The sequence below is a fragment of the Megalobrama amblycephala genome, linkage group LG14 (genome assembly GCF_018812025.1).
Source record: "Megalobrama amblycephala isolate DHTTF-2021 linkage group LG14, ASM1881202v1, whole genome shotgun sequence".
NCBI classification, from domain to species: Eukaryota; Metazoa; Chordata; class Actinopteri; order Cypriniformes; family Xenocyprididae; genus Megalobrama; species Megalobrama amblycephala.
The window spans coordinates 14,133,805-14,150,002 of NC_063057.1; the positions used below are offsets into that span (position 1 = coordinate 14,133,805).

General features: G+C 37.9%; 2 protein-coding genes across 2 annotated transcripts; one reads left to right on the top strand and one right to left on the bottom strand.

Annotated features, from left to right (window-relative positions):
• Positions 1 to 287: 287 nt before the first annotated feature.
• On the top strand, positions 288 to 9,206 carry copg2 (COPI coat complex subunit gamma 2). Its single transcript, XM_048155498.1, has 23 exons — positions 288 to 446; positions 1,215 to 1,267; positions 1,349 to 1,429; positions 1,532 to 1,603; positions 2,518 to 2,597; positions 2,768 to 2,843; positions 2,964 to 3,056; positions 3,241 to 3,327; positions 3,407 to 3,564; positions 4,663 to 4,796; positions 4,915 to 4,982; positions 5,340 to 5,528; positions 5,703 to 5,798; positions 6,014 to 6,257; positions 6,542 to 6,617; positions 6,842 to 6,945; positions 7,131 to 7,256; positions 7,498 to 7,566; positions 7,667 to 7,978; positions 8,099 to 8,196; positions 8,280 to 8,418; positions 8,558 to 8,656; positions 8,762 to 9,206. Exons 1-23 carry the CDS (start codon positions 410 to 412, stop codon positions 8,890 to 8,892), a joined length of 2,622 nt encoding a protein of 873 aa, XP_048011455.1. The 5' UTR covers positions 288 to 409; the 3' UTR covers positions 8,893 to 9,206.
• Positions 9,207 to 9,242: 36 nt separating this feature from the next.
• On the bottom strand, positions 9,243 to 14,490 carry mest. The gene is made up of 12 exons (XM_048155501.1): positions 14,265 to 14,490; positions 13,785 to 13,974; positions 13,630 to 13,709; positions 12,635 to 12,712; positions 12,388 to 12,524; positions 12,231 to 12,289; positions 12,113 to 12,153; positions 11,960 to 12,030; positions 11,702 to 11,803; positions 11,545 to 11,621; positions 11,095 to 11,158; positions 9,243 to 9,586 (listed from the first exon to the last, which is right to left on the bottom strand). Exons 1-12 carry the CDS (start codon positions 14,358 to 14,360, stop codon positions 9,469 to 9,471), a joined length of 1,113 nt encoding a protein of 370 aa, XP_048011458.1. The 5' UTR covers positions 14,361 to 14,490; the 3' UTR covers positions 9,243 to 9,468.
• Positions 14,491 to 16,198: the final 1,708 nt, after the last annotated feature.

Below are 16,198 nucleotides of genomic sequence, written 5' to 3' on the forward strand. Positions count from 1 at the left end.
TAAAAATATCCATTTGATCATTTTTGTCAGATATATAATAAATTTGTTGAAGACTGGACAACATTTTGAAAGTTAATATTATTTTTAAATAATTATAACTAATTACCCTATTTAATATATTACAATATGTTACAAATACATATTATAATTCACAGATACATATTTTTTAATGGTTTGCAAAAATAAACATAAATATAAAAAATATATTTTTTTTTCGTGTGGTACGTACGAAGAAAACCAACCTCTTCATCGTCCTCCCGACTTTTAAACATTGACTTTTATTTTGAAAGGTGAACCTGGTGGGCGCCACCTCCGCCAGCTCACAACATACGTCACACTAGTTGACGTGGAGGAAAAGAGCCTGAATGTGTCTGATCATCTCGTTTACTGCTCTTAAACATTAAGCAAAATGATCAAGAAATTCGACAAGAAGGACGAGGAGTCTGGTAAGATCATTATTATATCAATGCTGACGCATTATAGAACCAGTATCCTATGAATAACAGCTTATTTCAGTGGCCGAAGGGATGTCGGTTGTTTTGCTAAGGAAGAGCGTCTCTGCAGGCCACAGCACAACATCTGCAACTGAAAAAAGTATTCTTTATTTAACACTAAAGATGTATGTACATGTTTCAGTTGTATACTTAATGTGAGTGGTCGATTAACTAGTAGTAGCAGCTATGTGATTCTGCAGTTTATGTATTCTTTATTCAGGAAGCTAATGTGCTAGCAGTTGCTTTTACAACCTTGTCAACGAAGAAAATCCAACATTTGCTTCGTGGTTTTTCTGTATAAGACTTGTATTCCATATAATTAAAGGGAATTTCTGATTGAAGTTGATTAAAGGGCTGCAAATGAGCCACATATATGCTATTCTGTTTTGTCGTAAGAACTTTATTATGAATCAGTAGTCTTCTGACAGTTCAGATTCAGAAAATCCAAATCTTTGGTTTTGGTTTACTTCACATATATGATTTACATTTCATATATCTTGCTAATATTGCTGTTTTGTGGTGAACTCGGGCAAAGAGCCACATATAGATGCTTAATATAACTTATTCTATGAGCACTTTTCAAGAAATGGCATGATTTATATGTTATATGATATGAAGTTATATGATTTATAACTTAATGGTTTGCAAACTCTTACCTGATAGTGTATCTGAATGAAGGCAGATACCTTTTGATTGACAAATCTGTTGTGATGTGTTTAGGAAGTGGCTCAAACCCCTTTCAGCATCTGGAGAAAAGCGCTGTACTACAGGAGGTGAGTTTGATGCATTTACATCTTAGAATTATATAAACTTGTCTTTAGCACTGTACATTACATTGCATGTTTGTTTCAAAGGCTCGGATCTTTAATGAGACACCCATCAATCCGAGAAGATGTCTGCACATCCTGACGAAGATCATCTACCTGCTCAACCAGGTGTGTGATTTATATCTATCTTGTTCAACTACAGAATGTTTTTCCACTACAGTATCTCTCTCTCTATGGACTGATCCATCACTAAACTCCTTCATTTTTCAGGGTGAGCACTTTGGAACCACAGAAGCCACTGAAGCTTTTTTTGCCATGACTAGACTGTTCCAGTCAAATGATGTAAGAAACTTTACTTGCAGCCCTATTTACTGATTTTAACCAGTGTTAGACAGTTGTTTTTTTTTCCGTTTTTTTTTTAAGCTAAAACATATATCAAGGGAGCAGTATGGCAAATATATACATATTGCATTATATAATCTAATATAATTAATATCAGTGAATATAATTTTAGTAAAATATAATTAAAATATTATATTATACTATAAAATTATACACAATTATACAAATTAATACGCAATAAAAGTATACACAATTTTTCTCAAAATTAACATGTATTTTCACTAAATTCACTAGAAGTATTGAGGCTGTTATAATGTTTTTGAACTGACTCTAGGGGGTGCTTAACACTTTAGTTAATCAATCAAGCAGACAGTTATTGACCAATGCAGATATGGCTGATAAATCTGTGTATCTCTACCAGGGTTATTATTGTTAATTAAATCTATTAAAACATTTTGTTAATTGAAATAAAACTGCAATAAAACAAAATTAAATGCTAACAAGTGCAACAATAATACCAAATAAAAATACAAAATTAGATGAAAAACTTAAACAAAATGTAAATTAGAATTAGTCTTGGCAACTAATTGAAATAAATAAAAACTAATAATGAACTAAAACTGAAATAAAAATAAATTAACCCTATATAGTAATATTTTTATTTAAAAAATGACAAAAACAAAGAACAAAATTAAAATGAAAACTGGAAAAATAAAAAGTAATAGAAACTATAATAGTAAATGATTAATAATATAAATTTACACTGATTAATACTTTTATTTTAATTACTGAATTGGAGCAGTTAATAATTTAATACAAATAATGAGTGAATTTGATTGACAAATCTGGCCTCTGTTCCTGCAATGGAGTTGCTTTTTAAGTGAAAATTATTCTTTTTTTGCCTCGTCTTTTAGCAAACCCTGAGAAGAATGTGTTACCTGACCATAAAGGAGATGGCCAACATCTCAGAGGATGTGATCATCGTTACAAGCAGGTGCCATAGCAGTGTATTTTTTATTTGTTGTGGTAATTAAAATATAATTTTTTTTATTAATGTATAGTCATGTAAAAAACATTACTTGATGAGGAATGGAGATCTTTGCACACGCCGCCAATATGGCACCAAAATGGAATGGAATGAAAAATGTTTTGTTTGTTTTTCAGCTTGACAAAGGACATGACTGGTAAAGAGGATGTTTACAGAGGCCCGGCAATCAGAGCTCTCTGCAGGATCACTGATGTGAGTCTCAACTGTTTTAAAACTCATTTGGCTCTGTGTAAAAGTTCATTTCTCACTGATAGCAAATGGAACTGATATAAATGATCCTTTCAACTGTGCTTCTTCCATCTTATCCACCAGACCACCATGCTGCAGGCTATTGAACGATACATGAAACAGGCCATTGTGGACAAAGTGCCCAGCGTGTCCAGCTCTGCTCTGGTCTCCTCACTGGTAAGATCACAATCTAGTGGCCAGTGTTATTTTACTGTTATTTATGTACTATTATAGGTTTTATCAATATTTTAAAATGGCACTAAATCGTATAGTATTAGCCAGCCACTAGTCACTTAACTGCTTATTACATTTAGTTTTGGATAATGTAGCTATGCTGTTTGTTTCTATATTTGTTTTTCAGCACATGGTGAAGATGAGTTTTGATGTGGTAAAACGTTGGGTCAATGAAGCTCAAGAGGCAGCTTCAAGCGATAACATCATGGTGCAGGTTAGTGAGATGTTCACGTCATTGTTTTATGAGTAGGTGGCCTGTCTGTCTCCTAATAAAATGGGATCTCTCTCCACAGTACCATGCTCTGGGTCTTCTGTACCACTTGAGGAAGAATGACCGTCTGGCTGTGACCAAGATGCTCAACAAATTCACCAAATCTGGCCTCAAGTCTCCATTTGCTTACTGCATGATGATTCGCATTGCCAGTAAACTGTTGGAGGAGACGGAAGGAGGGTACGTGTGTTGGACATCAGCTTTTTTTTAGGCTCTTTTAGGCGTTATTAACATCATACAGTTGCTTAAAGGTGCCCAAGAACGTTCTTTCACAAGATGTAATATAAGTCTAAGGTGTCTCCTGAATGTGTCTGTGAAGTCTCAGCTCAAAATACCCCATAGATTTTTTTAAATTAATTTTTTTAACTGCCTATTTTGGGGCATCATTAACAATGCACTGATTTACACTCTGCGCCGCCCCCTTAAATCGCGTGCTCCCTGCCACACCAGCTGTCGACTATATTACAGTGCATTTACAAAGTTCACACAGCTAATATAACCCTCAAATGGATCTTTACAAGATGTTCGTCATGCATGCTACATGCATGCTTCGAATTATGTGAGTAAAGTATTTATTTGGATGTTAAAGTTTTATTCTGAGTGAATTTGAGGCGGTCCTCCGTGGCTAACGGCTAATGCTACACTGTTGGAGAGATTTATAAAGAATGAAGTTGTGTTTATGCATTATACAGACTGCAAGTGTTTAAAAAATGAAAATAGCGACAGCTCTTGTCTCCGTGAATACAGTAAGAAACGATGGTAACTTTAACCTCATTTAACAGTACATTAGCAACATGCTAACGAAACATTTAGAAAGACAATTTACAAATATCAGTAAAAATATCATGCTATCATGGATTATGTCAGTTATTATTGCTCCATCTGCCATTTTTCGCTGTTGTTCTTGCTTACCTAGTCTGATGATTCGGCTGTGTGCAGCTCCAGACGTTAACTGGCTGCCCTTGTCTAATGCCTTTTATAATGTTGGGAACATCATGGGCTGGCATTATGCAAATATTGGGGTCATTCATATTAATGATCTCGACTGTTACGTAACAGTCGGTGTTATGTTGAGATTCGCCTGTTCTTCGGAGGTCTTTTAAACAAATGAGATTTATATAAGAAGGAGGAAACAATGGAGTTTGAGACTCACTGTATGTCTTTTCCATGTACTGAACTCTTGTTATTTAACTATGCCAAGGTAAATTCAATTTTTGAATCAAGGGCACCTTTAATGTAGAGACTGACTTAGTCTGTCTACATATGTTTGTTTAACAGGCACGATAGCCCTCTGTTTGACTTCATTGAGAGCTGCTTGAGGAATAAACATGAGATGGTGGTTTATGAAGCAGCTTCCGCCATCGTCCACATGCCCAACTGTACCGCTCGTGAGCTGGCTCCTGCTGTGTCCGGTTAGTCTTCTGCATTTTACTTCTTGCTGCTACATTTTTGCTTTCTAACCAGTGCACATGACAAAGTAGACTTGATGTTCAATTAATTTTCTCTTCCTCTTTCTCTCTTTTTCCATAGTTCTCCAGCTGTTTTGCAGCTCTCCCAAAGCAGCCCTGCGATATGCAGCTGTACGGACCCTTAATAAGGTTAGTTTTTCCTGTCTATTTGATTCCATTTGTAAACTCTTGCATTATTAAGAACTACCACATGGAGACACCAAAGAACACATTTTTATGTTCAGACACTTGCTATCACCCTTTTATCACAGAAATTGTGGTAACACTTTACAGTAAGGGTTCATTAGTTAACATTAGTTAACTACTACTAGTTAATGTTAATTTCAACATTTACTAATACATTATTTAAAACTGTTTTGTATTAAAAATTAGAATTATATATATATATATATATATATATAAAACTAAATAAAAAATGGGATTTTTTTTTTTTTTTTGTAGTTTTGGTTTTAGTTTCAGTTATAATAACAGCCCTGGTTCAAACAGGTGGCAATGAAGCATCCATCAGCGGTGACCGCATGCAACCTGGACCTGGAGAACCTGATCACCGACTCCAACCGCAGCATCGCCACCCTGGCCATCACCACCCTGCTGAAGACAGGAAGTGAGAGCAGCGTGGACCGTCTCATGAAACAGATCTCCTCCTTCGTCTCCGAGATCTCGGATGAGTTCAAGGTGACTTCATCCCCCAGACACCGAATAACTAAATTGGAGAACAAACATCTGTTTTCGATGCTTATTCGGGAGTTTAATGTTTTATTAATTTGCACATGTTAAATGATTTGTCTATGTGATAAAGTTCCAGTAAACAATGAGTTTTCGTAACTAAATGGTGTGTTTATTTTCCAGGTGGTTGTGGTCCAGGCAATCAGTGCTCTGTGCCAGAAGTATCCCAGAAAGCACGGCGTGATGATGAACTTCCTTTCAAACATGCTTAGAGATGATGTAAGCTCATTTGTTCTTCTGTTTTTAAGCCTTGTAATCTCTCTTAGTCTTTACGCTTTTCTTGTGCCAAACCACGCAACCAGATTTACACTGAATATCTGGTTTTCTTATTATCTGTATTTTACTTAATTAGTGCCAACAGTTTTGAACATAGATCTTGCTGTAAAAATGTTATTAGATGTTAGAAGTGCATCAATTTTTATTTGCTTTTGCAGGGTGGCTTTGATTACAAGAGAGCCATTGTGGACTGTATCATCAGCATCATAGAGGAAAACCCAGAGAGTAAGGAGACAGGCCTGGCTCACCTGTGTGAGTTTATCGAGGACTGCGAGCACACCGTCCTGGCCACTAAGATCCTTCACCTGCTGGGGAAAGAGGGGCCACGTACCCCCACCCCCTCCAAATACATCCGTTTCATCTTCAACCGTGTGGTGCTTGAGAGCGAGGCGGTGCGGGCAGGTGAGTAGTCTTGAATAACCCTTGACATGTGCGTTAACCTCCTTGCAATGAGCTTATAAACCCGCTGGTGCCACCTGTGTGTGTTCGTAATACAGTAGTACAGGTTTTTTTTGTTTGAGTGCTACACATGTTCAAATAATCAAATGCATTCCAACTGCAAGTCGTAGTAAATTTAAGCAGGCCTGATAATCTGTAATTAATAAGATTCAGAGATTGAGCTGAGCAGCTTTAGGACATTTAAGCATTCTTCTGCTCTGACTCTCCTCTCACGTTTTTCTTCAAAGCTGCGGTCAGTGCACTGGCCAAGTTTGGGGCTCAAAATGATGACCTGCTGCCAAGCGTCTTGGTCCTGATGCAGAGGTAGGCCTTCACTGGCAGAAAGTGTGTGGGTGATTTATGTTGGTAATTTGAGTATTAGAGTTAGGAAATGACCAAAGAAATGTGTGTTCAGAAATGTTTGTTAAACTAGAAAGAGAAAATCCTCATTTATTTGATTGAATTGAAAAACAATGCAAAATGGAAATCCATAGCGAAATGCATTAATATGCGATTTACTAAAGTGTGTGTGTGTATGTGTCTGATAGGTGTATGATGGACAGTGATGATGAGGTGAGAGACAGAGCCACATTCTACATGAATGTCCTTCAGCAGAAGCAGAAGGCTTTGAATGCTGCATACATCTTCAATGGTGAGGGTTTGTGTTGCAGTGGTGGTTTTGTGTGGGTTTCCTTTGTTCTGCATAGTTAAGATTCTTACTGTGTATCTGATTTAGCTAATGTGAGTGATAAAAGGTTGTGGTGTGAATTATTATTTTATTTTTTAAATTCTGCATTAAAGTTGTGTCATGGTTGAATAATGGTTGTTTGTTTGCAGGTCTGTCTGTATCTGTTCCTGGACTGGAGAAATCCCTCCACCAGTACACGCTGGAGCCATCTGAGAAACCGTTTGACATGAAGACTGTTCCCTTGGCTACAGCGCCCATCACCGAACAGAAAACAGGTGTGAATAGATATCCACACTGCTTATGAACCAGAGTCCAATAACTAGACCATTACTCAATATAATCCATAATTACATATGCTAAAAAAAAATAATAATAATTGTTTATGGTCCACCATTGTTTGGCATCTGATTTGGATGCTAATCTTCCTATGTCTTTAACCTTTTTTCGGGTAAATCACAAAGCTTACTCAACTGCTCAAATTGCACAAGTTCACTTTATTTTTCTCCTTCATGCCAGAAATCGCACCCGTTGCAACAAGCAAACTACCTGAAAAGCTTGCACCTTCACGCCAAGACATTTACCAAGGTAAGACGATTAGCTAATTGGCAAAGCAATGTGTGTAGCACCGTTAAACCACAGTTTGAAGCAAACTGCCACATTTTTCTTCCTTATTTTTCTCTCTCAGAGCAACTTGCAGCCATCCCAGAATTCCAGGGCCTGGGTCCCCTGTTCAAGTCATCAGAGCCGGTTCAATTAACAGAAGCAGAGACGGAGTATGTAGTGCGCTGCATCAAACACACTTTCGCAAATCACATGATCTTCCAGTTCGACTGCACCAACACGCTGAACGACCAGCTGCTGCAGCGGGTGCAGGTCCAGATGGAGCCGTCAGAAGCCTACGAGGTACTACATTGCGTACCTGCACCCAACCTACCCTACAGCCAGCCTGGCTCCTGCTACAGCCTGGTCCGGTTACCGGAGGATGACCCCACAGCAGGTCAGACATGAACAAATTGCAGGGGGCTGTTCACACAGAGTGTTAATTAAGAGAGTAGTTATGAATGTTGTCAAGTTTCCTTATTGAACTTATCCATTTTGTTGCTTGCATTTGTCTTAGTCTCTTGCACGTTCAGCTGTACACTTAAATATCTGGTCCGGGACTGCGATCCCAACACGGGAGAGCCTGATGATGACGGTTATGATGATGAATATGTGGTATGTGAAATTTAAATGGTAACAAAAATGTGAAAATTATCATTGGCCGTTCTTCTTCACTCAATCTCTCGTTTTCATCTTAGCTGGAAGATTTAGAGGTGACAGTCGCTGACCACATACAGAAGGTGTTGAAGCCGAACTTCGGTGCAGCGTGGGAGGAGATCGGAGACGAGTTTGAGAAGGAAGAGACGTTTGCTTTGGCCACAGTCAGAACTCTTGATGGTAAGTTTGGTTAGAATCAATTTCATTATCCTCATGACCATCAATAAGGATGTCAAATGTATGTATGTTTGATAAGGGTTTTGTGGCTGTAGATGCTGAACGTGAATTGATCATCTCTCGATTGTATTTATCTTTACAGAGGCAGTAAATAACATCATCAGCTTCTTGGGCATGCAGCCTTGTGAACGCTCAGACAAAGTTCCTGAAAACAAGAACTCGCACATTCTGTTCTTAGCAGGTTTGTTCAGATTTCATCACTCCAGTTTGTTAGTTTTGAGAGTTTCAAGTCCTGAAATGCATATTAGATATTAATTTTCTCTATTTCTATCATGTCTTTCTGAAGGTGTGTTTAGGGGAGGTCATGACGTGTTGGTGAGGGCTCGTCTGGCCCTGGCTGATGGGGTCACTATGCAGGTGACTGTCAGGAGCACAGATGAGAATGTGGTCGACGTTATCCTGGCGTCTGTCGGCTAAACGAGAGATGTTGTGAGCGACCTGGTCACATGCCAATCAATCTGGGTCATTGTCCTTTTTATATGTATCTATATAGCTACTCTAATGTTTCACACAACCATCCTTGTGGCTTGACATAAATCCTCTGAAAACATCCTGTTTGGTCTGTTCTGAGATATCTAAAATATTGTGCCACTTTAATTAATGTGGAAGAGATCTAATTGCTGTTGTTTCTCTGGTATTTGAGCTGTTTTGGCCTTGTGTCATGGCTCGGGGGAAACAATCCTTTAAAACACACCTTTTCATTTATCAATAATAAAAAATCCAAAAGAGAACAAGACTTGTTTTTTGTCCTACACAAAACATGACAATTTATACAAAGACTTTTTTATTTGAATAAAAGCATTCATGCTTTAAACACAAATGTATTTACAAGTAATGGCATATTGTATTTGACCAAACTCTTATTGATAATCTTTACAATTATTTGGTGCAATACTTTGTTTCATGCATTTAGAAACATGTTCATACTTTACAGTTTGCATTGGAATATTTTCTAACATCTTATTTGGGCCAATATTTCACTCATCACTCCTTTTAGAATGAGTTGATAAAGCTAAGGTAGGCATTAAAGAAACCTGTGGGATCCTCCAGCTGTGGGTAATGACTCACATGCTCATCTAGAACAGATACTGTGGATCTCCGAACTAGTTTCCTGAAGATGAGAAATGGAGAGGGGGAAAGTGATTATAAAACATTTTATAATTTTATAGGGCCCAATTATCTAAAGGGATAGCATGATCTTTCTTTTCTGTTTGACAGCATAGCAGTTTTATCTTGGCATTTATCCTTAGTTCTTGCTTGAAAACTCAGTCCTGCAGGGCCACTGTCCTGCAGAGATTAGCTCCAATCCCAATTAACTCAACTCCAGGCATCCAGGGCTGAGTTTGGACACCCCTGGGTTATACCAACCATTAAGAACTAACCTTGTAAATCAGGGGTTCCCAAACACATTTCTGGAGCATCCCCAGCACTGCACATTTTGCATGTCTCCTTTGTCTGACACACCCATTTCAGGTCTTGGATTAAGGAGACATGGAAAACATGCAGTGTTGGGGAGGCTCCAGGAATGTGTTTGGGAACCCCTGCTCTAAATGCAATAGTAATGTAGTGCAGTGTTTCCCAACCCTGTTCCTGAAGGCACACCAACAGTACACATTTTAAACTCTTCCTAATTAAACACACCTGATTCAATTAGTCATTAGTAGATCACTGATAATGTCATTAGTAGAGAAGACCTGAAATAGATGGCTCAGGTAAGGGAGACATACAAACTGTGTACTGTTGGTTGTGAGACACTGGTGTGGTGGATAAGTAATGTGCTTTAACTTCTTAAAGGATTAAGGTTCAGTCGGGAGCAAATGTATAAGAAACCTTTTGAATGTCATATTTTAAGATTATATAAAAAATTATTTCATAAGATGCACAAGAAATTAAATGTTAAAACAAGTGCTAAAAATCTTAAACTCTGTGGCTCAAAGTTTACCTCTCGGCCTTTTGTACAAGAAAATCTTGGTTCGAATATCAATTTCTTTACTACATTTGTCAAGTTTCTGCAAAAACAGACAGTACATAGTCCAATCTCAGTGGTTCAAGAGATAAAACCCAGAATCATAAGTTTAAATCCCACATTTTTTATTTTTAAGCTTCTAAAAAAGCACTCTATCCAAAACTAATCCAAAACACTCAATAAGCATCTCAAATTCAGTGGCTCAGGAGATAAATTGTTCTGTTTTTAATCTTGGAGTCCTGTGTTCAAATCCCTCTGTTACTTCCATTAATGTCATTACATGCAACTAACCACCCCAAAATGCCACACTCATTGTGAAAGCCATGATGGTCTAATGGCTGAACACATTGGATTGGGAAAGGCAGTGATAGAGGATTGGGTTCAAATCCCACCTCAGTGTGTTGGGGTTACAACTAACCAACAGACAGACTCCATGATGGACCGTCCAAATTTATTAAAAAAGAAAGCCTTCTTGCTTTCTGCTCCACTCACCACCCTGTATTCGAACCAAGAACTCTCACGGGAAGTTTGCTCTAACCACAGGACCATCTCAATTTTAAAAAGTCTAAACATATTTCTTTTTAATGAACAATAAAAATCATCCTTTAGTTAGTTTAAAGAGTTAATACATGTAAACTGACATATATACTCACTGGTAAAGCTGGATAAACTGTGGATGTGGATTAACTGGATCTAGGGGTCCATATATCATGTGCACTACAAAGTTAGAGAGTGATTAATCAGTTATATTTACAAAGAAACATTATACAGCCTGAAGTGATTTATCAACTGATCATCTTCAAAAGCACAAAACTATGTATAAATCTTAATAGAAATAAAAATCAACCTTCCCATCCTATAGTATGAGTGTTAAAATGCTTATCCTGCTGCATTGTCTGTATAATATATTGTAATATTACACTACTGTCACCTCAAATGCTTATTGCCTGGGGTGCAGACGGGCTAAGCAGCTTCCGCAGTGCTTTTCAATGGATTAAACTACTTAGCCTCAATAGCACTGCACACAGTGAATCACCTCGGTCTGGCAGCATGATGGCAACTCCAGCACTTTATACCACTGAATGAATGGTGTGTGTACTCACATGGTGTTGAAGTCGAGGTTAGCGCCCCCACCCATCTCTCTCTGTGTTTCAGCCTCTGGTTGATGTACTGCAGGACACTAGGTGAGACACAACAAAGGTGATGGTTATCATTACAAGCAAAGCACTGCAGATGCAACACACTGAAAAGCTTGGACACCTGTCCATGACCAGATTTCCATCGTTAAAGCGAATGCCTGTCCACATGTCCCAGAACTCTGCTTCTGTTGGCTGGGTGAACGGTCCAAACACATCCCTTATTCTGTGGGGTAAATACATATAATATTTGCAATTGAATGCATTAGGCTACAGCTTATCAACTAAATGATTTATGACTGTGTAAAGTACAACAAATAGATACTATGTTCTAGAAAGCAATAAAGCTATACACCGCTCCCATTCCAGACGCTCCACTCACCCTCTAGAGAAAAGCTGGAAGTTTATTAGGCGAGTGAGTACAGGTGAAATGAAGCCAGAGTCCTTCAGCACCTGAAGATGACAAAAAAATCAGAAATATTCACTTCTCACATCTCAAATGAAAACAAATGTGTCTTAATAAAGTGTCACTCACTTTCTGAAGGAATCTTGGATAATGAGTCTCAGGGAATATACCTTTAAAGGTAGAAAGCAAAATTAGATCCTTAATTTATATATAGTTTTCATAAAGATTGAATAAAACTTTAATGTACCTCCATTTGAGAGGCAGAGGCTGTTTATGGTGACGTGTCCGCTCCTGTTATGGTCGCTCCTGTGTGTTTAACTGCACGTGAGAACCACCCAGATCATACTGACAGGAACATTAAACTGACTTCTGCCCAGAGAGCTTGAAGGATCCTTATGGCTCACCTGTACAGTAACTCGAGAGCTACAGTGTCTCCGTAGTCATGTGACATTAGGTTGATCCTCTGCTCTGACAGCCCCAGATGAGCGATCAGGGCCTCCACCACACTAGCCTGCTCGAAGATGGAGTAACGGTGTGGTCGCTGGAGAGTAGTGTCATCATGAGTTGGGACGTTTTTGTGATAGAAATAAGGATTCAAGTTATGGATAATAAAAGACAGCAGTTGTAGTGACTGCATGTCTTTCATCTCACCGGTTTGTCTGAAAAACCAAAGCCCAGGAAGTCAAGGGCGATGACTCTGTTAAAGCGTTGAGTGAGAGAATCCCAAATCTACAAAACGACAATGAGATACAATGAGAGTGCAAAGTAGAAGTGAAGTATCCAGACACTGTTTGTTAAAGGGTTAGTTCACCCAAAAATGAAAATTCTGTAATTTATTACTCACCCTCATGCCGTTCCACACCCGTAAGACCTTCGTTAATCTTCAGAACACAAATTAAGATATTTTGGTTGAAAACCGATGGCTCAGTGAGGCCTTCATAGGGAGCAATGGACACTTCCTCTCTCAAGATCCATAAAGGTAGTAAAAACATATTTAAATCAGTTCATGTGAGTATAGTGGCTCAATATTAATATTATAAAGCGACGAGAATATTTTTGGTGCGCCAAAAAAAATAAATAAATAACGACTTATTTAGTGATGGCCAATTTCAAAACACTGCTTCAGGAAGCATCGGAGCGTTATGAATCAGTGTATCGAATCATGATTCGGATCGTGCGTCAAACTGCCAAACGGCTGAAATCACGTGACTTTGGCGCTCCGAACAGTAGATTCGATACACTGATTCACTGTGCTCCGATGCTTCCTGAAGCAGTCTTTTAAAATCGGCTATTTTTTGTTTTTTGTTTTTTTTTGGCGCACCAAAAATATTCTCGTCGCTTTATAATATTAATATTGAACCACTGTACTCACATGAACTGATTTAAATATGTTTTTAGTACCTTTATGGATCTTGAGAGAGGAAATGTCATTGCTCCCTATGCAGGCTTCACGGAGCCATCGGATTTCAACTAAAATATCTTAATTTGCGTTCCGAAGATTAACGAAGGTCTTACGGGTGTGGAACGGCATGAGGGTAAGTAATAAATGACAGAATTTTCATTTTTGGGTGAACTAACCTTTTAAATTGAGTTTAAATGCGGTTTTACACTAGAAAAATGACATTAAACTGGCTCTGTGTTTATACCTTATACCAGTCATAGCTAGAAGTAGGAAAACCATGAAGCAGCAGGAGGACATCAGAGCTTCCCACAACACCAACTGACTCTATCGACAAACAGTATAAAATTACTATATTATCTATAAGAGAGAGTCAGCTTGTAAACAAAGCCTGTGATTTACCTTTATAAAAGATGTTATTCCCTCTGAATGTGAAGAAGTGGCCGGAAGCGCGCCAGGTGTTGAGCGCAGGTGAGAGCTGTGGAGGAGGGATGTGCAGATACACCGCGAGCAGAGGAATGCACAACAGACCCACGTGAAGCCACCACTCCCTGCTCGCGCGACGGGCCGACCCGCACTCGCTTTCTTTATGCTGCAAGACAGGATACGTTTTTATTTTGTGTTGTTGTATATAGCAGTTGTTTTTGTATTAAGATTCCTTGGCCCTTATTTGTATTAAGAAGTAGAGGCAGATGGGTAAGACAGACGAGCGAGTCAGCAGCACACCTTCATAACACTGATTTAAATGAACAGTCTTGTATTCAAACGCAATGTAAACAGAGCAGTCTTGTATTCAAACGCAATGTAAACATTAAGCAACATAAGAACTATGCGTGATAGTCGTTTACAAGCGAAACGCACTTTATGCGTAAAGTTACTTACAGGTGAGTCGTGTGACATTCTCGATTCCTGCACTTTATCGCAGTTTGTGTCGGTTGTTTTTGCTGATGGGCTGAAGTATGTGCTGTTGAGTGACATTAAGAGTCTGTCACTGAGCTGTCATCTGCTGGATCTTTACTTGCATTGCCTTAAAACGGTCTGTCGCGACTGTTATCAAGCGTCATGTTGCCAAGGATCCAAAGGTCTCAGCCTCAGGCTGAAAGTAAAGCTCGCTTGCGCCCCTTGTGGAGCGGATGGCAAATTCATGCTTGCTTTAAAGTCCCCCTGAAATCAAAATTTACGTTTTTTAGCTTTTAGTATGAACAGTGTCGGTAAGTTACTTCAAAAAAGTAATTAATTACTAATCTTATATGAACTAAAATGTGCTTTTAATATACTATCTCTGTATTTAAAAAAATATATTTAGCTACCACTTGTAGTACACTATGAGTTCAACTGTACTATATGTATTCCTCATTGCTTAACTGCTAATTATATCATCCCCCAGTTTCACAGACAAGGCTTAAGCTAGTCCTAGACTAAACTGAGCTGTTTTAACTGAAAGCAACTTGCACTGACATATCTTAAAATATGTTAGAACCATTGTTTTGCCTCAAGATGAACACCAGTAATGTTTTTTTCTAGTGAACATTTATAAAAGCTACTTAAATATCCTAATTGAACTAAGGCCTAATCCTGGTTTAGGCTAAGCCATGTCTGTGAAACTGGGCCCATATGTTATTAATATCAAGATCTTATTCAAGTACTTTTTTGCAATCATATCTTTAATTTTGTGGGCATTTGCATTAATTTTGGTGACATTTTTGACACAATCCCTTGATGATTTCTACCTGGCACAACATTAACAAAATAAATGAAATTAGAAATAAGTTATTGATTGGATGTAAAACTTCCTGCTTCAAATGCAATCAAATTAATGATGTTAACAAAGAAATCAGACAATGCAACAGCAATTTAGTAATATCCCCGCAGTTGTGGTCTGGTCTTGAAATAAAAGTCCTTTTAGTCTGAGACCAAGACAAGACCAAGACCTTCAAGAAATGGTCTTAAGACCGTACTACAACACTATGCCTATCAGCAGCAAATGTTGTCTATTAATTAATTTATTCATGTGATCAAATGCCAGTATAGGCTATTATTTTAAATAAAATGTTTATTGTAACACAAAGCAAATAAATGAAATTTCTGCCATGTAAAAAAAATCTTCAGTCAGGCAAGTTTTTTTTTTTTTTCATGAGATATTGAGTACTTCATACTTCACCTTGACAAAATGTATTTTTAAACCTATTGATTTTGTAATGTTTAAAATGTATTCAATATAGTGATAAACTATTACAGGAAATGGCTAATATATGCGCAAATAAATGCTACTCTGCCGCCATCTGCTGGTTATAGATGTCTTTTTTGTTAATAAATAAAAGTGTTTTCTATCAAATGTTGGATTTCCTACAAATTCGAAACGTTCGGATTTACAAATGGGGACAATCTCAGAAGGATGAACAAATAATGTTTTTGGTCATAACATTAAAAAATAACATTTGAAGTGCTGGAAAAATGTGTGTGTGTCCAAATACAGACACCGTCTTTATTGCAATCAATAAAACTGGTTTATTGGCAAATTAGGCAAGTGTGATAACTATATCAAAATATAAATAGAGCATTAAAAAGTCAACCATTGATGGTTTTGTGTCGATATCATAGGTCGATATTCAGCGAGTACAGAATGACACCGGAAGTGCCCTAGCTGGCCTAACGACAACCAGGAAGTGATCGACCGTGGCGTGTATGTGGTGCATTGAGGTAGCAGGCTGAACTAGTTAGCTGACCTGCCTCTTAGCTAGTTTAAAATGGGTAAATGAATGTTTATTGAAAAATGGCTCGAGGACGTTGAGTCCGCGCGATGTCATTCCTAAATG

Excerpts from the sequence above, each read along its gene's own strand:
- copg2 (XM_048155498.1), top strand. The coding sequence starts at position 410 with ATGATCAAGAAATTCGACAAGAAGGACGAGGAGTCTG. Across the intron at positions 5,529-5,702 it reads AGATCTCGGATGAGTTCAAG|GTGGTTGTGGTCCAGGCAAT; the intron begins GTGACTTCATCC and ends TTTATTTTCCAG. Across the intron at positions 6,946-7,130 it reads TGCTGCATACATCTTCAATG|GTCTGTCTGTATCTGTTCCT; the intron begins GTGAGGGTTTGT and ends GTTTGTTTGCAG.
- mest (XM_048155501.1), bottom strand. The coding sequence starts at position 14,360 with ATGTCACTCAACAGCACATACTTCAGCCCATCAGCAAAAACAACCGAC. Across the intron at positions 12,525-12,634 it reads TTGGTTTTTCAGACAAACCG|CGACCACACCGTTACTCCAT; the intron begins GTGAGATGAAAG and ends ACTACTCTCCAG. Across the intron at positions 9,587-11,094 it reads CAGTTTATCCAGCTTTACCA|GAAACTAGTTCGGAGATCCA; the intron begins GTGAGTATATAT and ends TCTCATCTTCAG.